Here is a 25,224-nt window from a genome sequence, read left to right on the forward strand (position 1 = left end):
ACTCATTGTTTCAATTTATGAAGATACTAATGAGAATTATATATATGAGACATTTGATGTCTTACAAAAAAAAAAAAATCAAAAAAATCAAATTAAATTTAGGTGAAATATACATTTTGGAGTATTTCTTACAAATAAATGAGTAATGACAGAGAGGGCGACGCTAGGACATCATACTCCGATGTGACCCCATTTCGCAGACACGTAAAAAAATAAAATTTATCATTGAAAAAGTTAGAGAAAAAAAGATATGCTCGAGACGGAATGCGACTTTTTCTTTATAACTTTTTACATTTTATAACTTTATTTCTCTGCCTTTTTACATGATATTTTTTTTTCGTGACTAACAGGTGGGAGTTGTTGCCCCATATGTTATTTCAAATAAATTTTCTGGTTTCAAAGAGATCCATCAACATTTACAATTTTACTTTAGAAAATAATTTCCCATTAAATATGTTAGTTATACTATAGTAGCATTATCCCGTGCATTTGCACGAAAAATAATATAAAAAAATCTTGAAAAAAATATTACAGTAAAAATGTGATAGCATTTTTAATTTTATTTTTAACCGTTTTATGTTTATGGATGGGTCAACCAATAATCTGACTCAAGTATCCATTTACTCTCACATTGCAGAACGATCTCTAAAATAATTGATACAGTTTGATTACTCAACTCAATTAGTTTGACCTTTAGAGTCCACTCCTTCCTCATATTACAAATGAAAAAGAAAATGTAAATACTACCATTAAAGTGGCCTAGACGAGACTTACTATATCCATATGAATTATGTCCCTTATCTCTATAAATATAACATAATTCTTCCATTATTGTTCACTAACAATAGTGAAATCTATAGTGCAGAGTAATGAACCATCGCGTTCATCAAATTTGGTGTTGAATTTAGAATATAAAATGTTATTAGCCTAGTTGGTTAAAGGGTTCTACTTGTTTTTGTTAAGTTGAAAGTTCGAAACATATTTATATCATTTCTAATTATATTTTTAACCGTTTTAAGTTTATGGACCAATCAACCCAAAATCCGACCCAAATATCCATTTACTCTCACATATATATCAAAATTAACCAAATCTTTTGACCTGATAATTTAGATAGTTTAACTTAATCATTAATTATATATATATATATATATATTTTAGTATATCAAGATTAAAATAAAAGAAGAAGCATGGGAGGGGGAATATCAAGGTCTATGAATCATATAAATTATTGGTATATTAATTTATCCAAATAGAATATATATACTAGTAATAATAGTAAATAAAATATTCTTCTCAATTATTTGAGAACCATATATCAGCTCCATAATCATTTTGAATATTTTATTTTTTTCTCAATAAAATATAATTACTAAATGAGAGACCAAAACTGAATTCTTTGTCTCTTCTACGAGAAATCGAGAATTTAGATACAATAATATTAGAAAACTGAATTTAAGTGTGAATTTAGATACAATCATATTAGAAAACTGAATTTAAGTGCAGACATATTTGAAAATTTCTTATCCATATTAGAAAACAATAAGTGTTTTCAAATAGATAGAGGAATCTCTTCTAAGATATGTTTTGGAGTTGTGCAATAGAAAACTAAACCATTTTAGACAGAAAGAAACTATTTGACACATAAATATTCTTGGTATCATCAATGAGACATTCATAGAAACCTCACTTGAAGTCATATTTATCTTGAACAATGAACAGTGTCAAAATTAATTTCATCCATAAACTTCAGGCCATGTTTGATGCAAACCCGTAAGGTGGATATTGAGCGAATGTGTCACCACGACCCCGAGTCCAGTTAAGAAACGCGTTTGGCGAGTTAATTGTCTGCCCGTTTGACGACGATTGGGATTTGTTTCCACTTTTCTTGTACATGGAGGCTGAACTACTACTACTGATATGGAAGGTGGTTATGTCATGAATGCTTGGCCGCCTTTTATCTTTGCCACCGCCACCACCACCACCGTTGCTGCTGCTGCTGCCGCCAGTGCTGCTGCCAAGAGAATTCTGCCTTATGAAGTACTTTTGAGCATGGCTTGCCACTTGAGTTGGTGTCTTGGATATGACATAATTCCTTGAAATGTTTCTCCAATCTCCTTTTCCATGCTTTTCAAGTCCCATGAGAAACCGTCTACAATTTTTTTATTAACAAAACTTTAATGTTAAAGGATTCATAGAGAAATAGTATAAAACTGTGAATTGGGTTTTCTCTGTTGATCATTCACCTGTGTTCTTCTTCTGTCCATGGTATCCCTTTCTTCCTCTCATGATCAGAAGATGATGAAGAAGATCTGTTAATGAAAGGTCTCTTTGTTGATCTCAAAGGACCAAAAACGCGACAATTGGCCATCATCTCTACTGTAAAAGAGGATGAGAAGTAACCAGGAATTGGAACTAATCCAGCTTCAATATCACAAACATCTGCTTCCAATTCACTGTACTGTTTCATAACATCTGAAACTGATTTTCCAGGAATCATGGCTGCTATTCTTTGCCATCTGTCTGGAATTTCCTCATCAAACATAGCTATAGCTCTTTCAAACATTTTGTTCTCTTCTTTACTCCATCTTATCATCTTCTTCAAACTATTATTCTCTTGCATCAAACAAGAAAGACTCTCCATTTCCACCATGTTATGTTAGCTCCTTCAATTCAATGACTTAATAACAAACAGACAGGACAGATGAGATGAGATGCAAAAAGGGGATAAAAAAAAGAAGAATCAGAATCAGAATACTTCTTTTCTTTTATTTTCTTTCAGAGTAACAGCATAAGTTGAGTTGAAGAATCTAAAACAACGCCCACCTTTCGGAATCAAAAGAATCTTTGAAATTTCACGAAAAGAAAAGCAACCCTAGATGCAATAATTAGGGGAAATGGTTTAAAACATAAACCCAGATGAAAAAAGTGGTTGATTCTCAAGAATCCAAGGAAGAAAGGGCAGTTGATCTTGAGAATGAAGCTTTGTTGGAGTCTTATAGTGAGAAAAGAAAGCGTTCGAATTCGTTCTAGCTTTGTTTTCTTCCAGCAAATTATTAAGGGTGGGTAGGTAAAGGGACTGGACTATTGGCTGACTATATGGCTGCTACTTTCTGATATGGTTTAAGTAGTAATCATATTCACATGTCATTAGCAGTCCAGTACTATTATTATAGTGCCCACACTTTTTATTGCTATGCTAAGCAGCTTAGGTTAAAAGTATACTATTGGGGACCACCTTCTTCCTTCCTTCCTTCCTTCTTCTTCTTAGTGCTCTCAGTACGAGTCTGTCATTATGTTGCTTTTGATTCTATTCCCTTTTGATTTCATTCAATCCCCCATTTTGCTAGAGAATCAAATTTACACAACTTTCCAAATTCTAGGTATAAATCAACTTCTATTCTCAAATACAGTAATCTATCACAACTCATTTTATCCTAGGCCAAACTTAAATGCCCATTAATAGGCTTAGAAAAGTGAATAAATTATAACTTACCAAATTATGCAATTGAGATTTCAGACATCTTCTTTCAAATCTCCCATATGGGTTATTAATTGTCAAAGATTTCATCAAAAGATTTCATTCTTTAGATGTAGTGTTATTCACGGTAGAAACCTTACGCATAATATGCGCATGAGAATGTTGATTCGAGTATTCAACAACTCACCTACTTTTGCATATGAAAAGATCTCGTTCTTTAGATGTAGTGTTATTCAATGCACTTGTATAGGGCCTCCCACTTTTATAGGGCCCCCATTTTTTATATATTTAATAATATTATATTATTAATATTATTTTTTTCTCTTTTTTCTCCTTTAATATTAAATATATATTATAAAAATAACTTTTTTTTTATCTTTTTTAGTCTCGTATTATAATATATTAATTATTTATATTTTATTTTATTAATTAAAATTAAAAAAAATTAATTTTTTACTATTTTAGGGGCCCCAAAATTTAAATTTGCATAGGCCCCCAAAATCTCAAGCTTCTCAGGGCTGGCACTGTTCACGGTAGAAACCTTACGCATGATATGCGCATGAGAATGTTGATTCGAGTATTCGACAACTCACTTACTTTTGCATTTGTCGAGTGCTGACTAATATTTGAAATCTTTTAGAAAGTATTATTGAAATTCACTAGGTAATGCCCGAGTTTTGGGTAATAGTTGTGAAATTTGGATTAATGCGATTAATACGGTACACTTATGTGTTTGAATTATCATTCTAATTATTTTCTGGTAAAACTATCTTGTTGGAGAAAATTATCAAATATTCAATAATCGTAATCGTCAAATTCATATCATTCACAATGCTACGACGCTTTCTGATATTCGTTCCGGAAAGTATATGGAATCGGCTTCCAGAACCTACAAATTCGATAATCTATTGGATAACGTGTTTATTTTTATTATTTAATTAAATTATTATTTTATTTTTATTCCCATGTTATGATTTGTGGCTATGTTTAAATATTTTTATCATTTTTAATATCTATTATTAAAATAAATTTGTAAATAATTGTAAGTATTTATAAAGCCTTATAAGTTATATATTTATAAATTAAAAGAAAAAATATTATTTATTTAAATAAATTAATTAATATAACTAATTTTATAAATATAAATTTTGTATTGTGTTATTTATTATTATTTTTAAATTTATACTTAATTATATATTTTTTAAAATAATCTAAATATAAAAATATTTAATTATATATGAATAATAATAATAATAATATATAACTAATATTTTTTAAGACATTCTTTTACAATTCCAAGCAAATTTTGGATTCTACAAGTTTTGAATTTTAATTAAATTCCAGGTTTTATTAATTTAGCTCAATTTATGCTGTTATAAGATAATATAATAATGATCAAACCCAATTTATCAGCAAGGCCCAACAAGGCCCATTACAGTCTCCCAGCAATTCACACTTCTCAGGAGCCCTGTAACCTGTATAGGTTCAGCTGCTGACCGCGACTTCACCTTCTCCGGCTCTACCCCGGCCGCCTAAAGCCAAATCGTGACCTATCTCAGCCACGGATTCCACCTCTACGACCAACCTACCAGCTAAGGTTTCATTTTTCTTATCTCTTCATTCATGTAATAAGTGGCCTTTTGGACACTCCTTTTGTACTGTTTCCATGATCAAATGATATATGTAAATGAGATTGTGCTTCGGAAACTTGTACGATAGTTCATTAATAACGCGACGATCTTGAGTTTGTTCATGCTTGGCAATCTTTGCTGATCAATAGTGGAGTGAAAAATGAAATCCCTAATAATTATGTTTAAGTTTAACTCACTTGGTGATGATGGACTACTGTATTTAATGTGTTTATACTCTTCAAAATGTTTCAAAGCATCACGATTTGAATGAATGTTCAAGTGTTCTTCAACAATTTGACGTGACAAAGAGAAAAACTTGTTAATTTATTGCACAATGAAGCTCCAACAATTCTGAACCTACAATTGTAGGCCTCCAGTTGTTTTTCTTTCTATAGGTTCACATCTCTTGGCTGGTTTATCTTGGAGTCTTCATACAACCCAATTTCTTATGATACAGATTTGGTATATCTACTACAATGGCTTACGTGCGATATGGTAAAAATATTCTCCGTCATATCACTTCCATCAGAGAACCAAGAATTCTCTTAGGACCCGAAAATGTGTTGCATCACCCACTGCTGCATGCTGGTCAAGGTGTTAGATACAGAAAGTTGGATGTTATTCTTACAACGGTTAGCTCATATGACCTTATAATAATTATTTTTCAGGCTTTATATCTGATTATCAATTTTTGAGTTAACTAACTCTGTACTTTTATTTTTTCTTTTGTTTGAGTTCAGACCATAGACAAGCTTGGGAAAGCTGGTGAGACAGTGAAGGTTGCTCCTGGTTATTTCCGCAACTATTTGATGCCTAAGTTGCTTGCTGTGCCAAGTATTGACAAGTATATCTATCTCATTAGAGAACAACGAAAGGTTATTTCTTTTTACATTGTAATTTGTGGCTTTTCTTTCACTATGACGAATGCACTCATTTAGGCAAGTAGTTAAGTTAAGTGTTAGCAAGACTTCAAATACCAGTTTCAGTTGCGCTCAATCTGTCCAAGTTAATATGTGAATATATGAAAACAATTTCAAGATTATTAGAGTTCAATAATTTGAAGTGTCCTAGGTGTTATTTCTTATTTCCGGTTTATTGGCACTATCTTGATAGTGAGGGTATTTGATGACTATGTTTCATTCTGAAGCTTCATATTCTCCTAATACTTTAAAAATAGATTTCCTTAGAGCTAAGCATCTCTATTTATAATCATAGAAAGGTCACATTTTTCTTATTTAATAACAACCTACCAGCTGTCTAACAACTATGTAATAAATTTGGGTAAATGTAACTAAAACTTCAAGGGCTTCTATACCCTTTTCTTTTCTGAGGGAGATCTGGTATTGGAAGATCTGTATCTGCATTATGTTTTCTAGGAGACCTGGATGAGATGGGAGCTGGAGTCCAAATATTTGAAAGCATTGGATTCTCATTCCTATCATCATTTAGTGGAATATTTGACTTTAAAGAAACCATTGATATATTTTTTCATACAGCCAAGCCCCACCGATTAAAATCCTTAATAGCTTGATAATCACCACACTACCTGATGTTCTCTCGGGTTCCCCTGTCACCTTTGATGGTGCTATCATCATCACTTTTAAAGAGCTTGGAATGAGCTAGTTTTTAATTTTGCTACCTTTAAAATGATCTTGCTCTATTTATTTTTTTGTTGATTTCAGGTTTACTTTTTGTGTAATTTGTTTTGATCATTGTTTGAACAACATATATAAAATGTGACCGTTCTTCGAAATAATATTTAGTTAACACATGTTACAATGAAAGATCAACAAATTCAGTGGACTTTGCATATAGTTGTTTCTCCGTTCTATGTCAATGAAATTAGCATTAATATTCTCTTTTTCTTCTTATGTCCATGAAATTAACATTAATGTCACTTTTGTTTGAGGCCATTTCTATTCAGTTGGTTCCCACACTCTTTACTAGGAAAATGGCTGTATAATAGTTATTACTTGATTACATCTCAGATTTACCAGCCAAAGGAAGATGAAGAGGTCAAAGTTGTTGCAAAAAAAGTAACAACAAGTGCAGACAACATGAGCGAACATGCAACAGCAGCAAGGCGCCTCGAAAATGCAGTGCTGGTGTGGGTCTTTTCTTTGATTTTTTACTCATTATAAGCCCCTGATAAATAAGTTATAACCTATTTTAGGCAATCTCTCTCTTTTTTCCTTCTTTAAGTTCTTTTGACATTTTATTTTTCTGTTGCAAAATAAATGACTCCATAATAGTATATGCTAGTTATTGGGTTGTTCCTGACCTATGTCTCTGACAAGGTTTTCATTTTCTTTCATTTTTTAATATTTGATTTGCCTTCCTGACAGACTTTAAGGAAGGATATTAAGGTTGGTGAAGTTAAGGAATTAAGATCACCAGTAACCAAAGAAGAACTTATTGCGGAGGTTTGTCATTTTGCGTTTGTCACTTGATTTTTGAGATTAAATTTGGATTATCGGTTCAGTTTTTTATCAACCTTTTTGGGTACTGAATATAGGTGGCAAGGCAACTTCACGTTCAAATTTCAGGAGATAACATACACCTGCCTTCACCTCTAACAACTGTTGGAGAGCATGCATTAAGCCTTCGGTTTCCAAAGGCCATACCTTTGTTTGATGGTAAACTGCAGTGGACTCTGAATGTTAAGATTAGGCGGAAAACACTCAAAGTGAAGGTCAAGAGAAATATCATTCCCAAACCTAAGTCGGCTGTTGCTGCTCCTCCTGCTCCTGTTGAAACCCAAATGTAAAACGAAAGCTTTTGGTCTTTATCTAAAGCATAGAAGACAATTTCTGTTTGATCTTAAGAGCAATCTACTACTTATTTTACATGTATTGATTTCTTTCTTTTGAAGTAAGGAAGGAATGTTTTAGTGTTTTAAATATCACTCACTCATGAGGCCTTTGTTTTCTCCAATAATATTTGGTTATTTTTCATTCAATTTTAAGACATTTTATGGCTGGATAAATTATTCAGTTTAAACTAAAATAATCGTCAAAAAGTCCTACTAACTATTTTGGTTATTTTTCATTCAATTTTAAGACATTTTATGGCTGGACAAATTATTCAGTTTAAACTAAAATAATCGACAAAAAGTCATACTAATTGATCATTGTAGGGGGTGCAAATAGGTAAATTCAATCTATATTATCAAACTCATAATTAACTCAAATTAAATTTAATCAACTTATTAAACAATCCATATTAAATATTAATAAATAATACGGGTTAACTTATTAACCAATCCATATTAAATATTAATAAATAATACGAGTTGACTAATCAAAACTATATTTTAGTTCTTTTAGTTTGTAACACATTTATTATGTCTTTTACTATTTAATATGTTTTTATCCTAGTTAATACATTTTGATATTTATTTGACATATTTTGACTCGCTTAATATGTTTTTAGTTTTAATAAATATGTAACTCGATTTAGTTTATTTCACACGTTTTTGGCACGTATAACATATTTTTGACATGTTTAACAATTTAACACGTTTTAGCACGTTTAAAATGTTTTTAGTACGTTTAACATATTTTTGACATGTTTAACACATCTAACACGTTTTTGACATTTTAACACGTTTAACATGTTTTGACATTTTAACACGTTTTTGATACGCTTAACACATTTTTGACGTTTAACACGTATACACGTTTATGGTATGTTTAATACGTTTTTGACATGTTTAACACATTTTGACACGTTTAACATGTTTTGGCACATTTAACACATTTTTGACAAGTTTAACACATTTTGACACGTTTAACACATTTTAAAACATTTAACATGTTTTGACATATTTAACACGTTTTAGACACATTTAACATGCTTGACACATTTGACATATTTTGGCACGTTTAACACGTTTTTGACAAGTTTGACACGTTTTATCCCGTTTAACACACTTGTGACACATTTAGCATTTTTGGTCCGTTTAATTTATTTTTTGCTCTGTCTAATATGTCTTTGACATATTATACGTTTTTTTGATCCGTTTAACATAATTTTGATATTATTTTGATATTTTAATTACTAAATTAGTTGAAGAAATAATACGTGAGATTAATATGGATTATTTAAATAATATTCAAATCATTTATATTAAATAAAGTTTTAATATGGTTAACTTTGTTAATTTTCAAAAATAAATTAATTCATTTAAAGAGTTTTAGAATAATAATGATATATTAGTTTTGTAGGCTAGACTATAATTAATAAATATATTATTAATGAGTTTTAAAATTTTCAATTATTTTTCATTTGACTGTAATGGAGATCAATGTAGTAAAAATCAAAAAAATATATATTAGAGTTGAAAGATAATTAATTTATATTGAATTGATAAGAGAGAATTGAATTAAATTTATTTAATCTGAGTAATTTGGGTAACTCTATCCCAACCCAAATTTAATCCAAACTATATTCAACTCAGTACATACTCAACCCAACTCAAATTAATATTTTAGGTTTGGATCAACTCAAGATATGTTCACCCCTAGATCATTCCACGTCTTTACACAAGTATAACATCGGACTAGACTTACCGAACCTAATATACATTATTTTTTATTTATAACAAACAAGTAATTAAGAAAAGTGACAAACACAATTGGAAAGTTAAACATGCATGATTTTCTTTTTGCAAGTTATTATTTACCTATCCACCACCACAGCCCCCGCATCCACCACCACAGCCACCACCACAACCTCCTCCTCCGGTCTTTTCATTTTTTGCATCGGAATCACCACAAGCAAATACAATCATTGATAGGATGGAAAGAGTTAGAACGATCATGCAAAAGGCGAAGAACAACGTGCCTTGAGAGGAAGCCAATGCCGAGTGGCCGAATGATCCATCTTGATGGTGGACCGCGACTAGATCGGTGAACATAATCTTCTTCATTTTCCTTTTGGATTTGTCTAGATTATGTATGTTTGTTCTTGTGATATTCACAATTAATTAAGTTACCATATTAGATTGATTTAATAAATATATATATATGCATGTCTCAAGTCTCAATTACTTATCTTATTCTTGTATTGATTTGTTCATTTTGTTTAAGTCTTCTTATAAAAGCTTTGACCCTACTTTGCTCACGTAATAGACGTGCTTCATTGGGAGAACTGATATTTCCTGGTTTTTTACTTTAATCAATTTCCTTTAACTTCACTGCAATATCTTGTGTTTGACATTCAAATATAATAAAAAAAGCCTATCTTTCTAACCTTTTCATAATTCAAGAGGTATTATCGACCCCCAGGGCCCAGGCCATGATGTACAAATACAAATACTAATACTTAAAAAATAAATGATTGATCAATCTCATTCAATAAACATTATATTTGTATGAACTTAGGGTCATAATTTGCATAAAATAATTTAAGATAACATATGAGATATACTAAAAGAAATAAAAAATTAAGAATTAATATTTCTTTTTCATTTAGGGTATCTCAAACTTCGAATTACTTTATTTAAATGTTGTTGCCAAATTTATTACTAAGCAAATTAAAATTCACAAATATTTTGAATATCAAAATCTGAAAAGAAAAAAAAAAGACCGAAACATATAAAATTCATAATGAAGTAGAACTGACCCATTTGAGTTTAGAGGAATAGGAATTTGAATTTATTTTGATGGAATATATGAACACTAATTTCATTTGAATTTATTTTGAGGAATATATGAACACTAATTCCCTTTGAATTATTATGACAATTTGTTTTTTTATAATTTTACTTTAAAACTTATAACAAGGTTTCAAAAATCTCTCTTATCACCATTTTTTACTTACATTTCAACGATTAAAACTCATTATTAAATAATTTATATATATATATATTTAAATTATTATTTTTATCAAAATATTTAAATTATTATTTTTATAAATTTAATTATTTATATGTTAATATATATATATATATATAAATATAATTATATTTATTTATACATTTCAATTATTATTTTATATAACTTTTGTAAAATTAAAAAGTTGATGCAATATTATATAAATGAAGAATAATTTAATAATAACGATAAAAATATTAAAAAAAATAGTGTTATCAAACATAATTGAAACCTTATTAGATTAACTATTTGAAAAAAATAATAAAAATAGGAAGCAAAAATGTTATTAACGAACACATCTAATATAAAACCTTGCGTTAATAATTTCGAAAATGTAAAAAAAAAATAATGAGTTCCTAATCCACTTTGACCAATTTTCCAGATGAAACCCTCCATTGTTATAGTGGTTCAGTAAATAAAATACAGATTAGACCGTGGAGACATGAATGAATAAATTATAAAAATAATGTCTAATATAATAAATATTTACTTAATCATTTATTTTAATATATTCAAATTTTTTTATTGTATTTTCTATTCAAAATAAATCTTTACTATGAGTATTATAGTTTAACTTTTTAAATGTGTTGTTTATTTAAAATAATTTTTATTATAAGTATTTTAGTCTAATTTGTTTTTAATGTAGTGTAACTTTTTCATTAACGACAAAGCATGATATGAAAATAACAAATAAGAAAAATAATACCTAACAAGTTATCGAGTTCATAAATCTTTGAGAAAAACGATTAACTCTACTGACTTTCATGAACGAATATCAATAAACAACATAATAATAATATTATGAATGATACGTTTCAGACGACTACAATCATTTAAAGTTCGACGATTTCTCAATACATAATCAGATCCCAAGAGATATTGGATCGCAATTTAACACCTAATGACATACCAAGATATGTTGACGGAAGATCACAAATTTTGAATCCCAACACATTTGTCAACCTTATCCTTTTTCTATTCGAAACAGAATTTGAAAAAACATGTTTAATTTATTAAGATTAATTCGAAAATCGAAATATTCACCGAATAATCATAAATTTTTTTAAAGGTGTTTAAAATTATTATAAATAGAATGAATCATACAAAACTTGTCATTAGCAAAAATAAATGTGACATGACAAAAGAATATTTTTTTTTATTGTATTGCTATTCACAATAATTTTTTATTATTAATAATTTAGTTTAATATTTTTTATTTTATTGTGTTATATTTCTACAATAAAAATTTGTTAGAGTAGTTTAGTATAATTTTGTATTGTGTTGTTAAAATATAAATAATTAAATTTTTAAAAATAATAATTAAAATGTATATAATTAAAATTTTAAAAATAATAATTAAAATGTATATAATTAAATTTTGTAAGAATAATATTTTAAATATTTATGATAAGCATAATAATATAAATAAATATATATAAGAGTTTTAATTGTTTAAATAAAAATAAATAATTAAGAAAATTGAATTTTTAGATTGAAAATGAAAGAATTAGGTCACCATTGTGGACAACGATTGATTACCCATTTTTCTACTTGTGATTCCGGCGATTAGCGATTCTTTCTTCTCTCAGTTTCTCGTTTGGGTGGTTATGGCGATGGAATTGGAGTTCATTGTTTAAGGATTGTAAACTGCATGCCCTAATCTTCTTCTTATGTACACTGTCCCAGCAAGTGGATTTCATTCTCAGCGAAGATTATCAATTGAAGGTGAATATACATTCGTTTTTATCGCTCTCGATTGCTTCATAGTTGTTATTGGCGTTCTTATTCTCCCACATCTGTATATATATGTTGCATTCATATGTTGAAATGGATGTGTGTGAGCCTGTGAGGTCACTATTTGCATTGAATTAAGATCGAAGCATCATCCCAAATTTCTTAACTCTCAAGCCCAATTAAGCTCAGTACATATTGAATTTAGGTGTTTTTTTTTCGCATTTCTTTGCTTGATTGAAGTTAGTTGCATGGTTTAGAACAAAAACCATGGAAGGGAGAAGTGGCTATCATAATCCACTATATCTTATACCAAATTTCATATAAACAGGATAATGAAGCCTAGGCTTTATTTCTTGCCTCTATTTTTATCTTATATACGAAAGTAAATAAAGAACCATATCAAAATTTGTGACAAAGAATTTTATAGTTTAGAAAAAATGTATAATAAGAGAAAAGAGGTTAGAGATTTGTTTGTATATTTGTTCATTATATAAACGGCGAAATTTTCTAATAAACTAGACAGTGTTTTCAATTCTCTGCTCTGTCATTACTTTCAATCATTACGACGAAGTTCCGATCATTAACGAAGAGTAGATCTCTTCGTCGTTTGTGGTATTAGAAAAACAATGTATTATTTGTTTAACTCCAATGGCAAACTCAAGCATCGAATCACTGGCCGCGAATGAAAATGTGAACAAAATCGCACCAACAAAAAAAGTACAATATTGCTCCATTAAACCTTCAAGAGTAGATAATCCAAATACTATCCTCAATGCCATCGTCTTAACTGGAGCGAACTATTTCTCTTGGGTTAAGAGTATAAAATTGTCGCTACAAGTTAAAGTCAAATTAGGTTTTTTTTGATGGTACATGTGACAATCCTGCATATGAAGATGGAGTTAGGCAGTGGATGGTGGTTGACGCCATGGTACGTTCCTGGATTCAAAACACGATTTCAAAAGATATTCGGGCAAATTTTGAGGAACCGTGACTACGCAGGACCTGTTGCAAGAAGTTAAAGCGCGCTACCGACGCAATATGACATAGCTCGAGACATCTCTACCATAGAACAATGCAATTTCAAAATGTGAATGTGATGGAAGTGAAGTGGTGAACTGTAAATGTGATGGAAGTAATGTGTTGAACAGTTATGCCTATCGAACGATTATGAAATTTATTTGTATTGATGAAAATGCAAAATAAAAGGTCACATGAAAATGCAAAATTTTGCATCCTTGAAGTGATTTTTAATGTGATTTAATTTTGTATTTTTATTTATGCAAATAAATTTCCTAATCGCTCGACAGTCATAACAATTCACTACATTCACATTTAGAAGTAGACTCAACTCAATCCAGCCATTTCCTCTCAATATAGCCGAAATGTGAAATGTTTTATGTGCGAGTGTGCGACAACCAAGTTTGCATCAAACACGCATCCAGAGATGTGTCCATCACTTGCAAGCAACACAATCCTCATACTTATTGATTCTTCGTTCACAAACCCAAAACTTCAACCTTTCAATCACACATTTCTCACTAACAAGTGAGAAATCCTCATCTTCATTCATGACCAAATATTTCCAAAGTGAAAATATTTTCACTCCTAATCCTCATCAGAGAGATTACATTGTTGAATGGTAAAGATGTCACGAGCGTGTTTGGATCAGTCCATTATTTGCTTCATAGCGTGTTTTAATTTTTTGCCACAGGTTCTACGTGACTACGATTTCTTCAAAATTTGTCATAATTTCTTCGAAATCGTGTCAAAATCCAGAAGCGCCATGATCCATTGCGTAGCTGCATCTTCAGGCTTGGCACAGGTTCCATCAAGAAAATCTAATTTGACCTTAGTTTGTTGCGACGATTTTATACTCTTAATCCAAGAGAAATATTTCGCTCCAGTCAAGGTGATGACATTGAGGATAGTATTTGGATTATCTATTCCATGAAGGTTTAATGGATCAACGTTGTATTTTTTGTTTCGTTGGTGCGATCTTGTTCGCATTTTCATTTGTGGTAAATTGTTCGGTGTTTGAGTTTGTCATTGGAGTTAAACGAATAATATCTGGTTGCTCTGATACTATGAATGACGAAGAAATATATTCTTCGTTGATGATCGGAATGATTGAAAATAAGAACAACATAAGGAATTGAAAACGATTTTACTTCAGTAGGGCGAGCTGTTTGAAAACTTTTGTAAACTTTCGTTTGGTAGGGCGAGGAATACTGAAATCTTAATCGGGAAAAAACTGACTATTTTATTAGGGTATTTTACCATTTACATAGATGAACAAATATACATACAAGTCCCTAACATTTTTCTTTTATTATACATTTCTTCTAAATATAAAATTCATAATTTCTTTTCCGAAGTGACCAATTTTGATTTGATTATTGATTTATTTTCTTATAATTATTATCTCATTTTGTACATTTCCATTCTGTTTATAGTCAGTAAGCTTTTCAAATCCATTCAACATATACCATATTACAACTGTGCCAAATTTCACAAATCTTTTCAATATTAACTGGTCCATAGACTTTCAGGTGAAGAACATGTCAGAGGAATATCCTCGTGGTCACGAATTCTCGAGTTTGACTGTGCTGTCACCTCTGGATGGTCGCTACTGGAATACGAGTATGGACTTATTTGCTTCTGAGTACTGGTTGAGTTGAGGTACTTTCAATATGTAATTGTTTTGTCAAAATTTTGTCGTGTTTGATCATTTGACGAGGTATTTATCACTAGGAGAAAAGAAAAAATAGGATAAAGGGCAAGATCCAAATCTGATTGTATTATTTGGCTATTTTGTATTGTACAATATGAAGAAAATACAAAGTGAAACATGGAGTAGTATTTGTTTTTTGGTTGGCAGCTGGTTTCTTTTTGCTTATTGCATCACTTCATGGAAAAAGCCAAACAAATATACTCGTAATGTTGACATAGACATTAGATCTAGATTTCATTCATCTTCAGATACATTTAACAAGTTGAGCTCCATACATAAACACACTAAGTTTCTGTACACAGTTTCTTTCTTTATGATGGCTGTCTTGTTGGGAAAAAAACTGATCTCAATGCTACACCATTCTTCAGATCAAATATGTCCGGTAAAGCTGTCACAGATTCCTGAGGTTACCGAAGTTCCACATTTCAGTGATGAAGCTCAGTTCTATTTGCAAGAAGTGGTTGACAGATTCTCTGAAATTGATGCTTTGGAAATAAAAAATATCGAGAAAGTGACGAACACCACGATGTAAAAGCTGTTGAGTACTTCTTGAAACAGAGCTGTCAATCCCATCCAGAAGTTGCAAAGGTATAATAGATCAATCATTCTTCTAGTGTTTGTACAGTCTTTGTTTTCTAAGCATGTGTTAGGTGGAGGGATTGGTCAAATTACTAAAATATGTATTTAATATCTTAAGATATAAAGAATAAAATAAGATTATAGTTGGGAGCTTGTTTGATGAAGGGTTATTTGGATTTAATTCAAATAATCTCATTTTCATCATCAATCAATTCATAATCAAATCATTCAGATTAACAACCAAAATAATAAATCACCATTACTTGATATTTTATAACATTTTAATACATACTTGCTACCACAAAGAAAACTTCCTCAATCATATCACAAGGATTCCACCATTCAAACCTTTTATTTATTAATTTAAAAGAGGATAATGAATATGGATCATGCTAGCCATCCTAGAGAATAAATTAGGACTTTTTTTTTAAGTTAACATGGATGAATATGAATATAGTATTTGCTTTTGCAAGATATTTATAACCTCGCTATCCGCCACCACAGCCTCCACCGCATCCTCCTCCGGTGCTGGTTTTCTCTATAGGATCGGAATCAGCACAAGCAAATATCACCATTGATAAGAAGGAAAGAGTCATAACAATCATGCAAAAGGCGAAGAAGATCGTGCCGCCGCCAAACCGATGACTGATCCATGTTGGTGGTGGAGTGAGGTTAGATTGGTGAATATAGTCTTCTTCATTTAATTTACTTTATGATCTCTTCCAATGCATGTTCTTGTGATATTCCGAAGCTACACACCAATATTGATATATTTATATATATGTCTCATCTTAATTGATTTGTTCAATTTATTTCTCTCTTATAATTAAGATTTGACACCCTTAATAGACTCTTATGGATAGAATTGAAACATTGATCCATATTTCCTGATTTTTTTAACTTTAATAATTAATTCATTCATATCCCTTCCATGCAATAACATTAAGAGATTATTATTATTTTTTTCTAATGAATTTTGTATCAGTTATTGATTTATATGTCTCATATAAACTCTTATGGATAGAATTGAATCATTGATCCAAATTTCCTGATTTTTTTACTTTAATAATTAATTCATTCATATCCCTTCCATGTAATAACATTAAGAGATAATTATTATTTTTTTCTAATGAATTTTGTATCAGTTATTGATTTATATGTCTCATATAAACTCTTATGGATAGAATTGAATCATTGATCCAAATTTCCTGATTTTTTTACTTTAATAATTAATTCATTCATATCCCTTCCATGTAATAACATTAAGAGATAATTATTATTTTTTTCTAATGAATTTTGTATCAGTTATTGATTTATATGTCTCATATAAACTCTTATGGATAGAATTGAATCATTGATCCAAATTTCCTGATTTTTTTACTTTAATAATTAATTCATTCATATCCCTTCCATGCAATAACATTAAGAGATAACGTATCAATTATTGATTTATATAATATATAACATCTTAATTGATTTGGTCAATTCATTGATTTTGTATCTCTTCAGTAACTCTAGTTTTCACTTTCTTCTTAGGAAGAAAGATGAAGCTGTTAACACCTCCTTTCATCACTTCCACAAAATGTCTATGAATCCCCGATTTTATCCCTTCTTATAAGATCGCAAACGTCCTTTCTTCGAAGGATCCACGCATCTCTGGACCTTATCTAAGGAACAGGAGGGTAAGGCAACCAATGCAGTTGCATAGGGCTTTTATTTTTATAAGTTCCATTTTTTAATATTTAATAATATTATATTATTAATATTATTTTTTCTTCTTTTTTCTCTTTTAAAATTAAATATATATTATAATAATAATTTTTTTATCTCCTTTTAAGTTTCCGTATTATAATATATTAATTATTTATATTTTATTTTATTAATTAAAATTTAAAAAAAATGTTTTTTATTATTTAAGGCCCTAAAATTTAAATTTGCATAAGCCCTAAATTCTCCTGCCAAGGAGATAAAATCAAAGAACGTTGTTTTGTATGCTTCGAATCTAAATGTCTGCCTTCTCATTTCAGATGGGAGAAGAAAAAAATGAGAGAAAAAGAATAGAGGAATAAGAAGAAGAATCTAAACAGGTACAAATATTTAATTAAATCCTATCTAAAAATTACTACATTTATTATTTAAATTTTAAAATTTGATTTTCTTCAATAATTAGTATTTAAATTATCTTTAAAATTAAAAGAGTAAAACGATACAATTTTAGAATTGTCCAAAAATTTAAAGTAAAACCGTTCTTGACGGACAGGGTCACAGGAGTGAGTGCGAGAGCTCTTTTTCGAGTGTAACCAAGTCCCGAATCGAAACAAAATCACTAAAATGTGTTTATTTATGCAAAACATTTTCCCTAAATTTCTAAAAATTAAGTGTGACTCTATCATGTTTAAAAAAAAAAAAGTTAATCGGGTAATAATTTTAAAATAAATAAAATAGAAAGCAGAGCAAGAATTTGAGGCCTTACAAATATGAAATGCAATGTAAACTTATACATTCATATGCAATTAATTTGCAATAATAAAGAATGATTTTTTTTTATACAATGATGATGATAATCTTTTGTAAATAGAATGTAATTAATTTAATTACATTATTAATTTTATTTGACTAAATTGCTTAACATATCATGTGTATATATAATGTGATTTTGTCCGAGGAGACTTTCATATTTTTCTTCACAAATCACAACTATTTGACCTATTAAAAAAAATATAAAAACCAAAGTCTCTTGGGACAAATCACAACTATTTGATTTAAGAACGGTTTCGTCTTAACCATAAAATAATCTATCTCAATCAAACTTATGAAACGGTTCTTAAGTATTTAAAAACAAAATTTGAAATAAGAAATTTATTCTTGTTAATTAAAATAATAAGTGATATATAAAATATTAACTGTCAAATAACAAATAAATGAGAATTTAGAATAAAATTATAATGAAGAAAATCCAATACTTTTAAAATTGATTTAGGATGATTCAAAATACGAACGCTTTGACTTCTATACCAATAAGTGAGAGTTATATATAAAATATTCATTGTCAAATATTAAACAAATAAATGAGAATCTAGATTAAAATTATAATGAAGAAAATTCAATACTCTTAAAATTTATTTTAGATGACTCAAAATACGAATTCGTTTGAGTTCTATAAGAATAAGTAAAAAAGTATAACAAACCAAATAAACCAATAATGCAGTGTTTGAAGTTTTTTATAATAAATTTTGAACGACAATAAAAAATTTCATTGCCCGTGAGTTACCAAACAACTTCAATAATAGGATAACTCACCATATACATGTATGGATAAAATAAAATAAAACAAAACTCGTACAAATCAATGGAGGATAACTTTAACCAAACTTCCAAATAAAAAATTAACTTAAAATTTTTTATTGAACAAAAAGAATTCAAATCTCACAACTTTATCTCATTTTCTAATACTTGAAAAAGTATCACGAAAACAATTATAAATATAAGAATCAATAAACCACAATAAAAATAGAGTATTATTTGAATTATAAAAATTTAATTACTAATATATATATTTAAAATATAAAAATATAAATAAAGTATAATTCAAATGGAATAAAATGGTAGCAAAGAAAGAAAGAAGTTCGTAATCCATTTCTCATCTTTTGACCTTCCTTTAACAAGTTTACGAAGAGGATCGTCCGTCAATTTTCGTCGTCTTCTGTAACAAAAAGGTATGCGTTCACCTCTTTCGACTAGATCTTTGCCTCTTCTCTATCACATATCTGAGATCGATCGCCACTCGATTCAACTGCTCCAACTCCTGATTTCGGTTTATTATTCTTTTGTTGTTTTGCCAGCAATTGAGGTTGCGTTCATATCAGATCTAGAAAACAGAGGAAGATAGAACAGAACAATATGTCTTTTACCGGAACACAACAGAAATGCAAGGCTTGTGAGAAGACAGTTTACCCTGTCGAACTCTTATCTGCCGATGGAATTCCTTATCACAAATCATGCTTCAAGTGCAGTCATTGCAAGGGCACTCTTGCGGTACTAATTTCATATTCATCTTTTTTTTGTTTCTTTCTTTATAAATCTGATTTGAAAATAATAATGATCTGCAGCTCAGCAATTACTCTTCAATGGAAGGTGTTCTATACTGTAAACCTCACTTTGAACAACTCTTCAAGGAGACTGGCAATTTCAACAAAAATTTCCAGTCACGTATGTATTCATTCATTCATTCAGTTTACCTGGTTTGATTTATTGATTAGTTTCATTAGTTTTAACACAAGAACCCAACATTATTGTTGTTTTCCAATAGCTGCGAAATCAGCTGAGAAGTCAACTCCATTTCTGGTATATATTTATCTTTGTAAGTATATATCTTCTTTGAAAAAACTCGGAATTCATTTCATTTTATTTTTCTTTACAGACAAAATCCCCTAGCAAAGCAGCAGGTATGTTTTCTGGTACACAAGAGAAATGTGCAACATGTGGCAAGACAGCTTATCCATTGGAGAAGGTATGAACCGTATCTTTTACTAGAGGAGATCATTTTGATTGCTATAAAGATTGTATTGCAAATGAATGAATGAATGATGATAAGGTAACGGTGGAGAGCCTATCGTACCACAAATCGTGCTTCAAGTGTTCTCACGGTGGATGTGCAATCACGCCATCGAACTATGCTGCTCTGGAGGGAATATTATACTGTAAGCACCACTTTTCTCAACTTTTCAAGGAGAAGGGTAGCTATAATCATCTTATCAAATGTGCTTCGGTAAAACGAGATGCTGCAGCAGCAGCAGCAACTGCCTCTATTCCAGATGCATGAGATTTCAATTCCCCCTTGTTATTATCTCACTGAATTTGTTTGGGATTTTTGATTCCTTCATATTATTCTGAGTGTGTGTTTTCTTTCTTTGTGGATTTAACTACTTGGGATTTCTTCAAAAGGAATCCGGATTCATCCTCCTGTTGTGGCGCTTTGATTGATTTTTATAATTGTGAGAGAGCTTAACTGTCCTGTCCATGTTTATTTTACCTTATTCTAATGTCTTCGGCTTATTTAGTGTTTTGTTTTGAGAAAAGATTGCAGCATAACTAATTCATTTTATTCATCTCAACTATATTATTATGAACAAGTATTTTGTGGCTTAAAATAGGTCTAGGTGTATGTCATGACACGATGATTATGAGATACCAATCTTCTAAGTGTTTAAAGTCAACAAATTCTTCAATCTATACAACAATAATCTGATACTCTCTTAAGAACCTAAAAGCACACAAATTAACACAACTTATATCAACTCTCTACTAATAAAATACAAACGCCACAGATTTATCATCATTAGTTAATTACTCGAACTTAACTTACTGCCCATTTTGTCTATTTTTTCTACTTGTGTTCCTTTCCCCTTGCTTAAGAAGAGTTTGTCGTACTTTCTGATATTACAAGCCCGTTTTTATTGGACTTCGGTATTGTTGCATTATCAGGAGGAGGAGGCGTTCCGTCTTTTTGCATATTGTCTGTCTTCTTTGTATTCACAAAACGCCCTCCACAACCTCTAGGTCTTCTCAAAGCATGTTGGTGTCGAGATTCATGCAAATATGGCTGCATAACCATGTTTTGTAAAGCAAATATTAATCATCATCACAAAAATTCACAATGAAATTTAATGATTATGTGGCTTAAAACCATCCATTTCTTTCCGTAATTAATTTTTGTTAATCAAAGTAATTTTTTACTTCCCAAATGAAATAAGACAGATAGATGTGTGATCTTGAGTATATAAAAGATGAAGAACAAGTAAAAAAGACATTGGTTTCAAGTACCTTTTTAGCCTTGAGAGCTTTGTTCTCTGCCTCGGCTTTCAAGCGAGATTGTCTGCGCCTCATTATGCCATGATACTGTTTAGCATTTACAAAAACAGGCTCCTCAACTGCATCCGATGGCAATGGAACACCAGCTTGCTGGATTCCCATCAGCTGAAGATGAACCTGGATATTCCAACCAAACATTATCTATATAAGGGTTCTATCTATGCAAGGGTCAATATATTTTATATATAGCATAAAGAAGTAATAGAAGAAAAAGGAAAGCTGATGTTATTTATACCATCGATGGCACTGGACACGACTGTAGAGAATATGGCTGTGGGCTGCAAGAAGAAAATATGCTTCTGTAGTAAGGATCTGGATACGAGTAGGCACCATGACCCTGAACAAAGACAAAACTTCACTTGTCTATTAAACATATATAACTTGGGGTGATCTGTGTCAGTATTTTAATTTTAATTTGCTATATCTGATAAGCAAGAAATACAAAACCTAGTTCTCTGCAATCAAATAACAGTAGTCTCTCTTTAATTGCCATAATGCATCGCATCGGACTCAAATAGGAAAAAGACTTTGATTTTTCAATTGGAATGCTTATAAAGGAGATTTGTTGACATATGGTTTACATATGTTCCAAAACTCTGCAGCTTTAGCAGAAACAAGCTAACAGACAAACTTAAGTGGGTGAAAAAGAGAAATGCACAAAACCGAAGTCTGAGGACTCAATATAGGAGTTAAACTCTTGTTTTTCCTTTCTGTTAGTATTCATAGAGCTTGTTTGTTTAGAGACTAAATCGAATAAAATTAGGAGAATTGTTTTGCACAACAGAAGGTGAAAAATAATGGTTCAACACTTTCAACCTTCCTGAATAAGTTTGAAACACTACTAGGCCTTGTTTGTTGCGAGTTATTTGAGATTAATTCCAAATAACCCACTATTCAAACAACTATCTACTTATCATTCATATCATAAGCCAAATTACCCTCTGTTTAAAAGAAATATTCATTATACATTTATTACCCCTAATTTCTTTCCCAAATAATCTCGTACCAGATTTTCAATAACCTACATGGAACAGGGATATTTTAAAATAACCACTTGGTTATTCAAATCACCCTATATCAAAATTCAAAAGAGGCCTAAAAAGTCAAAACAGATGTAGAACTCATTTATGTGATTCTGTCACCAGACAAAGGTTAAAGAAAAAAGGTTAGACAGCTCCTAAGAACAGATATAGATCATTACAAAATTAATGCCAGCAGTTTCTAACAGGTAAAAAGCTGCTCAACTAAAAGTTGATGGAACCACCCATACCAGAACATTTCCTGCTCCAATCTGCTGAGGAGGGATTACAAATGGTATATTTGAGGTCGCAATTCCAGGTTGACAAGTTCCTGTCTTAGGAGATGGACAGAGCTGATCTTCTGAATACTTTTGCTGCTTGCTAACCTCATTATCTGAGAACCATCACATCATCATGCAGGTGGAATAAGTAAATAGAAAGGTTTACTACAACAAAAATTTGGAGGACGATGTTCGGGGATGCCTTAATATGAATATGAGAATTTAACTATTATAGATTATGTTGACTTATGTGAGAACAAGAATAGCGACTTTATGCAGTTTTGTAGTACAGTAGTAGTAGCATAACCATGCCAAATAGGCTTATATAAATAATATAACCATAAACACTGCCTCAAACCTACGGAGGCAGGACATGAGTGTGTGAGAGTTGTATACACCTTTGACTAAGTTATTAAGCCATTTTCATCCAAGCCCAAAATAACAAAAAAATGGTGAACCTAACTCATTAGCAATCACTTTCTCCTATACTGCGTGCTTGCATATCTAGGTGATAAAGAAAACCAAACTCCCAAAAAATTGACTTATTGAAAACTGTGATATTTCTCTACCTAAAACAAATACATCAGGAAAAATGTCAAGATCAGAAGCAATATATCAAGACAAAGAACCAACAAAGTATCAAGCAAAAGCAAGAAAGTATAATAAGATTTAATTTAATTTACAATTTATTGTATAGTTATGTATCCTAAACATATAGGTTTAGTTTCACTGTACTCATGTACCCTATCAATAATATTGTTCTTCTTATGTGTCTAAATGCCAGATTTCGATTATGATCTCCGGTTTCTTCTGTTACCCCACTTCTCACTATCAATAATATTGTTCATAGATTTCTAAATTCCATCAAAACATCATCTCTTAACATCCACTGATAAACACCTCTTTGATTTGTACTCCTTGACAATTTCATTTATTGTTTCATGATTTTATCATGTTCTCCTCAATCTTTGATCAGTTATCTGATACATTTAATTCTTGTGAAATTTCTAAATCTGTAAATTCTTCTTTATATTGAGTATCCAATGATTTCTTCCTTTTGTTGCATAATCTATATGGGAGTTGTTCATGAAGGATGATAATCTTGATAATGAAATCCAAATACCATTTTATGACGAAATATAACATTTCTAGTCTTCCAAATAAAAAAAAATGATACAAGAGGTAGGGTTAGGAGGTCAATAAAAGAGGTAATACCAGTTTTATCAACCATTGACGAAGTTCTTTATAATATATATTATCACCACAGTATCTCCAACTCTATCCTGCCACCAACACCATCACTTTAGTTCTTAGTTTACATACAATCATCCATGATCTACAACAATATCATCTTTACCATGTAAGGTTTAAACTAAAAACATTGGAATTAAGATTATGCACATACTTTTTGGACGCGCAAAGAGGAAATAGCAACGTTTATTCTTTACATAAAGAAATATCCGTCAATTAAATGCGCCACTTCTTATAGCTGCGTCTTAATTCAATCTATGTTTAACGAAACCGCCATCTATTATGACTCTGTTATGTGCATAATCATTGTTAAATTCGAATATTGAATCGAACAGTAAGGAGATTATTGATCTGAAATCAACACATGCAGATTAAGAACGAAAGAGGAAAATTACCGGATGGAAATGTAATCGAGAGGCGAAGGAAGGAAGGAAGGAGGAGGAGGCCGCCGGCAAGAAGTGCGGAGGCGGAAGTCGTCGGGAAGAAGGGGACAGCCGGCCGGAGATGAGAGAAGAGAGAGAGAGAGAGAGGAGAGAGAGTCTAGAAGATGGGTTCGGTTTGATTTGGGGAAAAGTGTCAACGTGGCAAAATAAGAGTCGCAGGAAACTTCTACACAACTCCACGTATCATTTTCCATCAATGCATGATGCCTATATCTGTCATTTATTCATTGGTCATCATTCATTTTTTTTTATAATTTTTATTTAGGACAAACTACATTATTTGAGTCTTTTAGATTTTATTTGGACTGTAGTATAACTTTCAAATTA

The 25,224-nt window shown here is 30.5% G+C and overlaps 4 protein-coding genes across 6 annotated transcripts; 2 read left to right on the top strand and 2 right to left on the bottom strand.

Annotated features, from left to right (window-relative positions):
* Positions 1-1,599: 1,599 nt before the first annotated feature.
* Positions 1,600-3,118, bottom strand: LOC124931125 (transcription factor DIVARICATA-like). Its single transcript, XM_047471519.1, has 2 exons — positions 2,247-3,118; positions 1,600-2,152 (listed from the first exon to the last, which is right to left on the bottom strand). The coding sequence occupies exons 1-2, from the start codon at positions 2,651-2,653 to the stop codon at positions 1,750-1,752; spliced, it is 810 nt and encodes a 269-aa protein (XP_047327475.1). The 5' UTR covers positions 2,654-3,118; the 3' UTR covers positions 1,600-1,749.
* A 1,805-nt stretch (positions 3,119-4,923) lies between these two features.
* On the top strand, positions 4,924-8,069 carry LOC124930796 (50S ribosomal protein L9). Of its 2 annotated transcripts, none has more exons than XM_047471153.1 (6): positions 4,924-5,070; positions 5,567-5,744; positions 5,853-5,987; positions 7,101-7,217; positions 7,458-7,535; positions 7,628-8,069. In XM_047471153.1, the coding sequence occupies exons 2-6, from the start codon at positions 5,589-5,591 to the stop codon at positions 7,877-7,879; spliced, it is 738 nt and encodes a 245-aa protein (XP_047327109.1). In that variant the 5' UTR covers positions 4,924-5,070; positions 5,567-5,588; the 3' UTR covers positions 7,880-8,069. The 2 variants fall into 2 exon arrangements, with proteins under 2 accessions (XP_047327109.1, XP_047327108.1); XM_047471152.1 differs by having other exon boundaries at positions 4,931-5,071; positions 5,506-5,744.
* Positions 8,070-19,641: 11,572 nt separating this feature from the next.
* LOC124930226 (LIM domain-containing protein WLIM2b-like) lies at positions 19,642-21,046 on the top strand. Its single transcript, XM_047470586.1, has 6 exons — positions 19,642-19,745; positions 19,873-20,067; positions 20,142-20,241; positions 20,342-20,376; positions 20,453-20,542; positions 20,627-21,046. The coding sequence occupies exons 2-6, from the start codon at positions 19,933-19,935 to the stop codon at positions 20,852-20,854; spliced, it is 588 nt and encodes a 195-aa protein (XP_047326542.1). The 5' UTR covers positions 19,642-19,745; positions 19,873-19,932; the 3' UTR covers positions 20,855-21,046.
* A 161-nt stretch (positions 21,047-21,207) lies between these two features.
* On the bottom strand, positions 21,208-25,016 carry LOC124930225 (nuclear transcription factor Y subunit A-7-like). Of its 2 annotated transcripts, XM_047470584.1 has the most exons (7): positions 24,850-25,016; positions 24,609-24,742; positions 24,419-24,486; positions 23,174-23,316; positions 22,139-22,240; positions 21,856-22,020; positions 21,208-21,634 (listed from the first exon to the last, which is right to left on the bottom strand). In XM_047470584.1, exons 3-7 carry the CDS (start codon positions 24,432-24,434, stop codon positions 21,443-21,445), a joined length of 618 nt encoding a protein of 205 aa, XP_047326540.1. In that variant the 5' UTR covers positions 24,435-24,486; positions 24,609-24,742; positions 24,850-25,016; the 3' UTR covers positions 21,208-21,442. The 2 variants fall into 2 exon arrangements, with proteins under 2 accessions (XP_047326540.1, XP_047326541.1); XM_047470585.1 differs by lacking the exon at positions 24,609-24,742 and having other exon boundaries at positions 24,850-25,004.
* Between the last annotated feature and the right edge of the window lie 208 nt (positions 25,017-25,224).

The sequence above is a fragment of the Impatiens glandulifera genome, chromosome 3, assembly GCF_907164915.1.
Source record: "Impatiens glandulifera chromosome 3, dImpGla2.1, whole genome shotgun sequence".
NCBI lineage: Eukaryota > Viridiplantae > Streptophyta > Magnoliopsida > Ericales > Balsaminaceae > Impatiens > Impatiens glandulifera.

Excerpts from the sequence above, each read along its gene's own strand:
- LOC124931125 (XM_047471519.1), bottom strand. The coding sequence starts at position 2,653 with ATGGTGGAAATGGAGAGTCTTTCTTGTTTGATGCAAGAGAATAATAGT. Across the intron at positions 2,153-2,246 it reads TGGACAGAAGAAGAACACAG|ACGGTTTCTCATGGGACTTG; the intron begins GTGAATGATCAA and ends AAAAAATTGTAG.
- LOC124930796 (XM_047471153.1), top strand. The coding sequence starts at position 5,589 with ATGGCTTACGTGCGATATGGTAAAAATATTCTCCGTCATATCACTTCC. Across the intron at positions 5,988-7,100 it reads TCATTAGAGAACAACGAAAG|ATTTACCAGCCAAAGGAAGA; the intron begins GTTATTTCTTTT and ends ATTACATCTCAG. Across the intron at positions 7,218-7,457 it reads GCCTCGAAAATGCAGTGCTG|ACTTTAAGGAAGGATATTAA; the intron begins GTGTGGGTCTTT and ends CCTTCCTGACAG.
- LOC124930225 (XM_047470584.1), bottom strand. Across the intron at positions 22,241-23,173 it reads TTGGAGCAGGAAATGTTCTG|GGTCATGGTGCCTACTCGTA; the intron begins GTATGGGTGGTT and ends GTCTTTGTTCAG. Across the intron at positions 21,635-21,855 it reads AAGCTCTCAAGGCTAAAAAG|CCATATTTGCATGAATCTCG; the intron begins GTACTTGAAACC and ends ATGGTTATGCAG.
- LOC124930226 (XM_047470586.1), top strand. The coding sequence starts at position 19,933 with ATGTCTTTTACCGGAACACAACAGAAATGCAAGGCTTGTGAGAAGACA. Across the intron at positions 20,377-20,452 it reads AGAAGTCAACTCCATTTCTG|ACAAAATCCCCTAGCAAAGC; the intron begins GTATATATTTAT and ends TTTTCTTTACAG. Across the intron at positions 20,543-20,626 it reads CAGCTTATCCATTGGAGAAG|GTAACGGTGGAGAGCCTATC; the intron begins GTATGAACCGTA and ends AATGATGATAAG.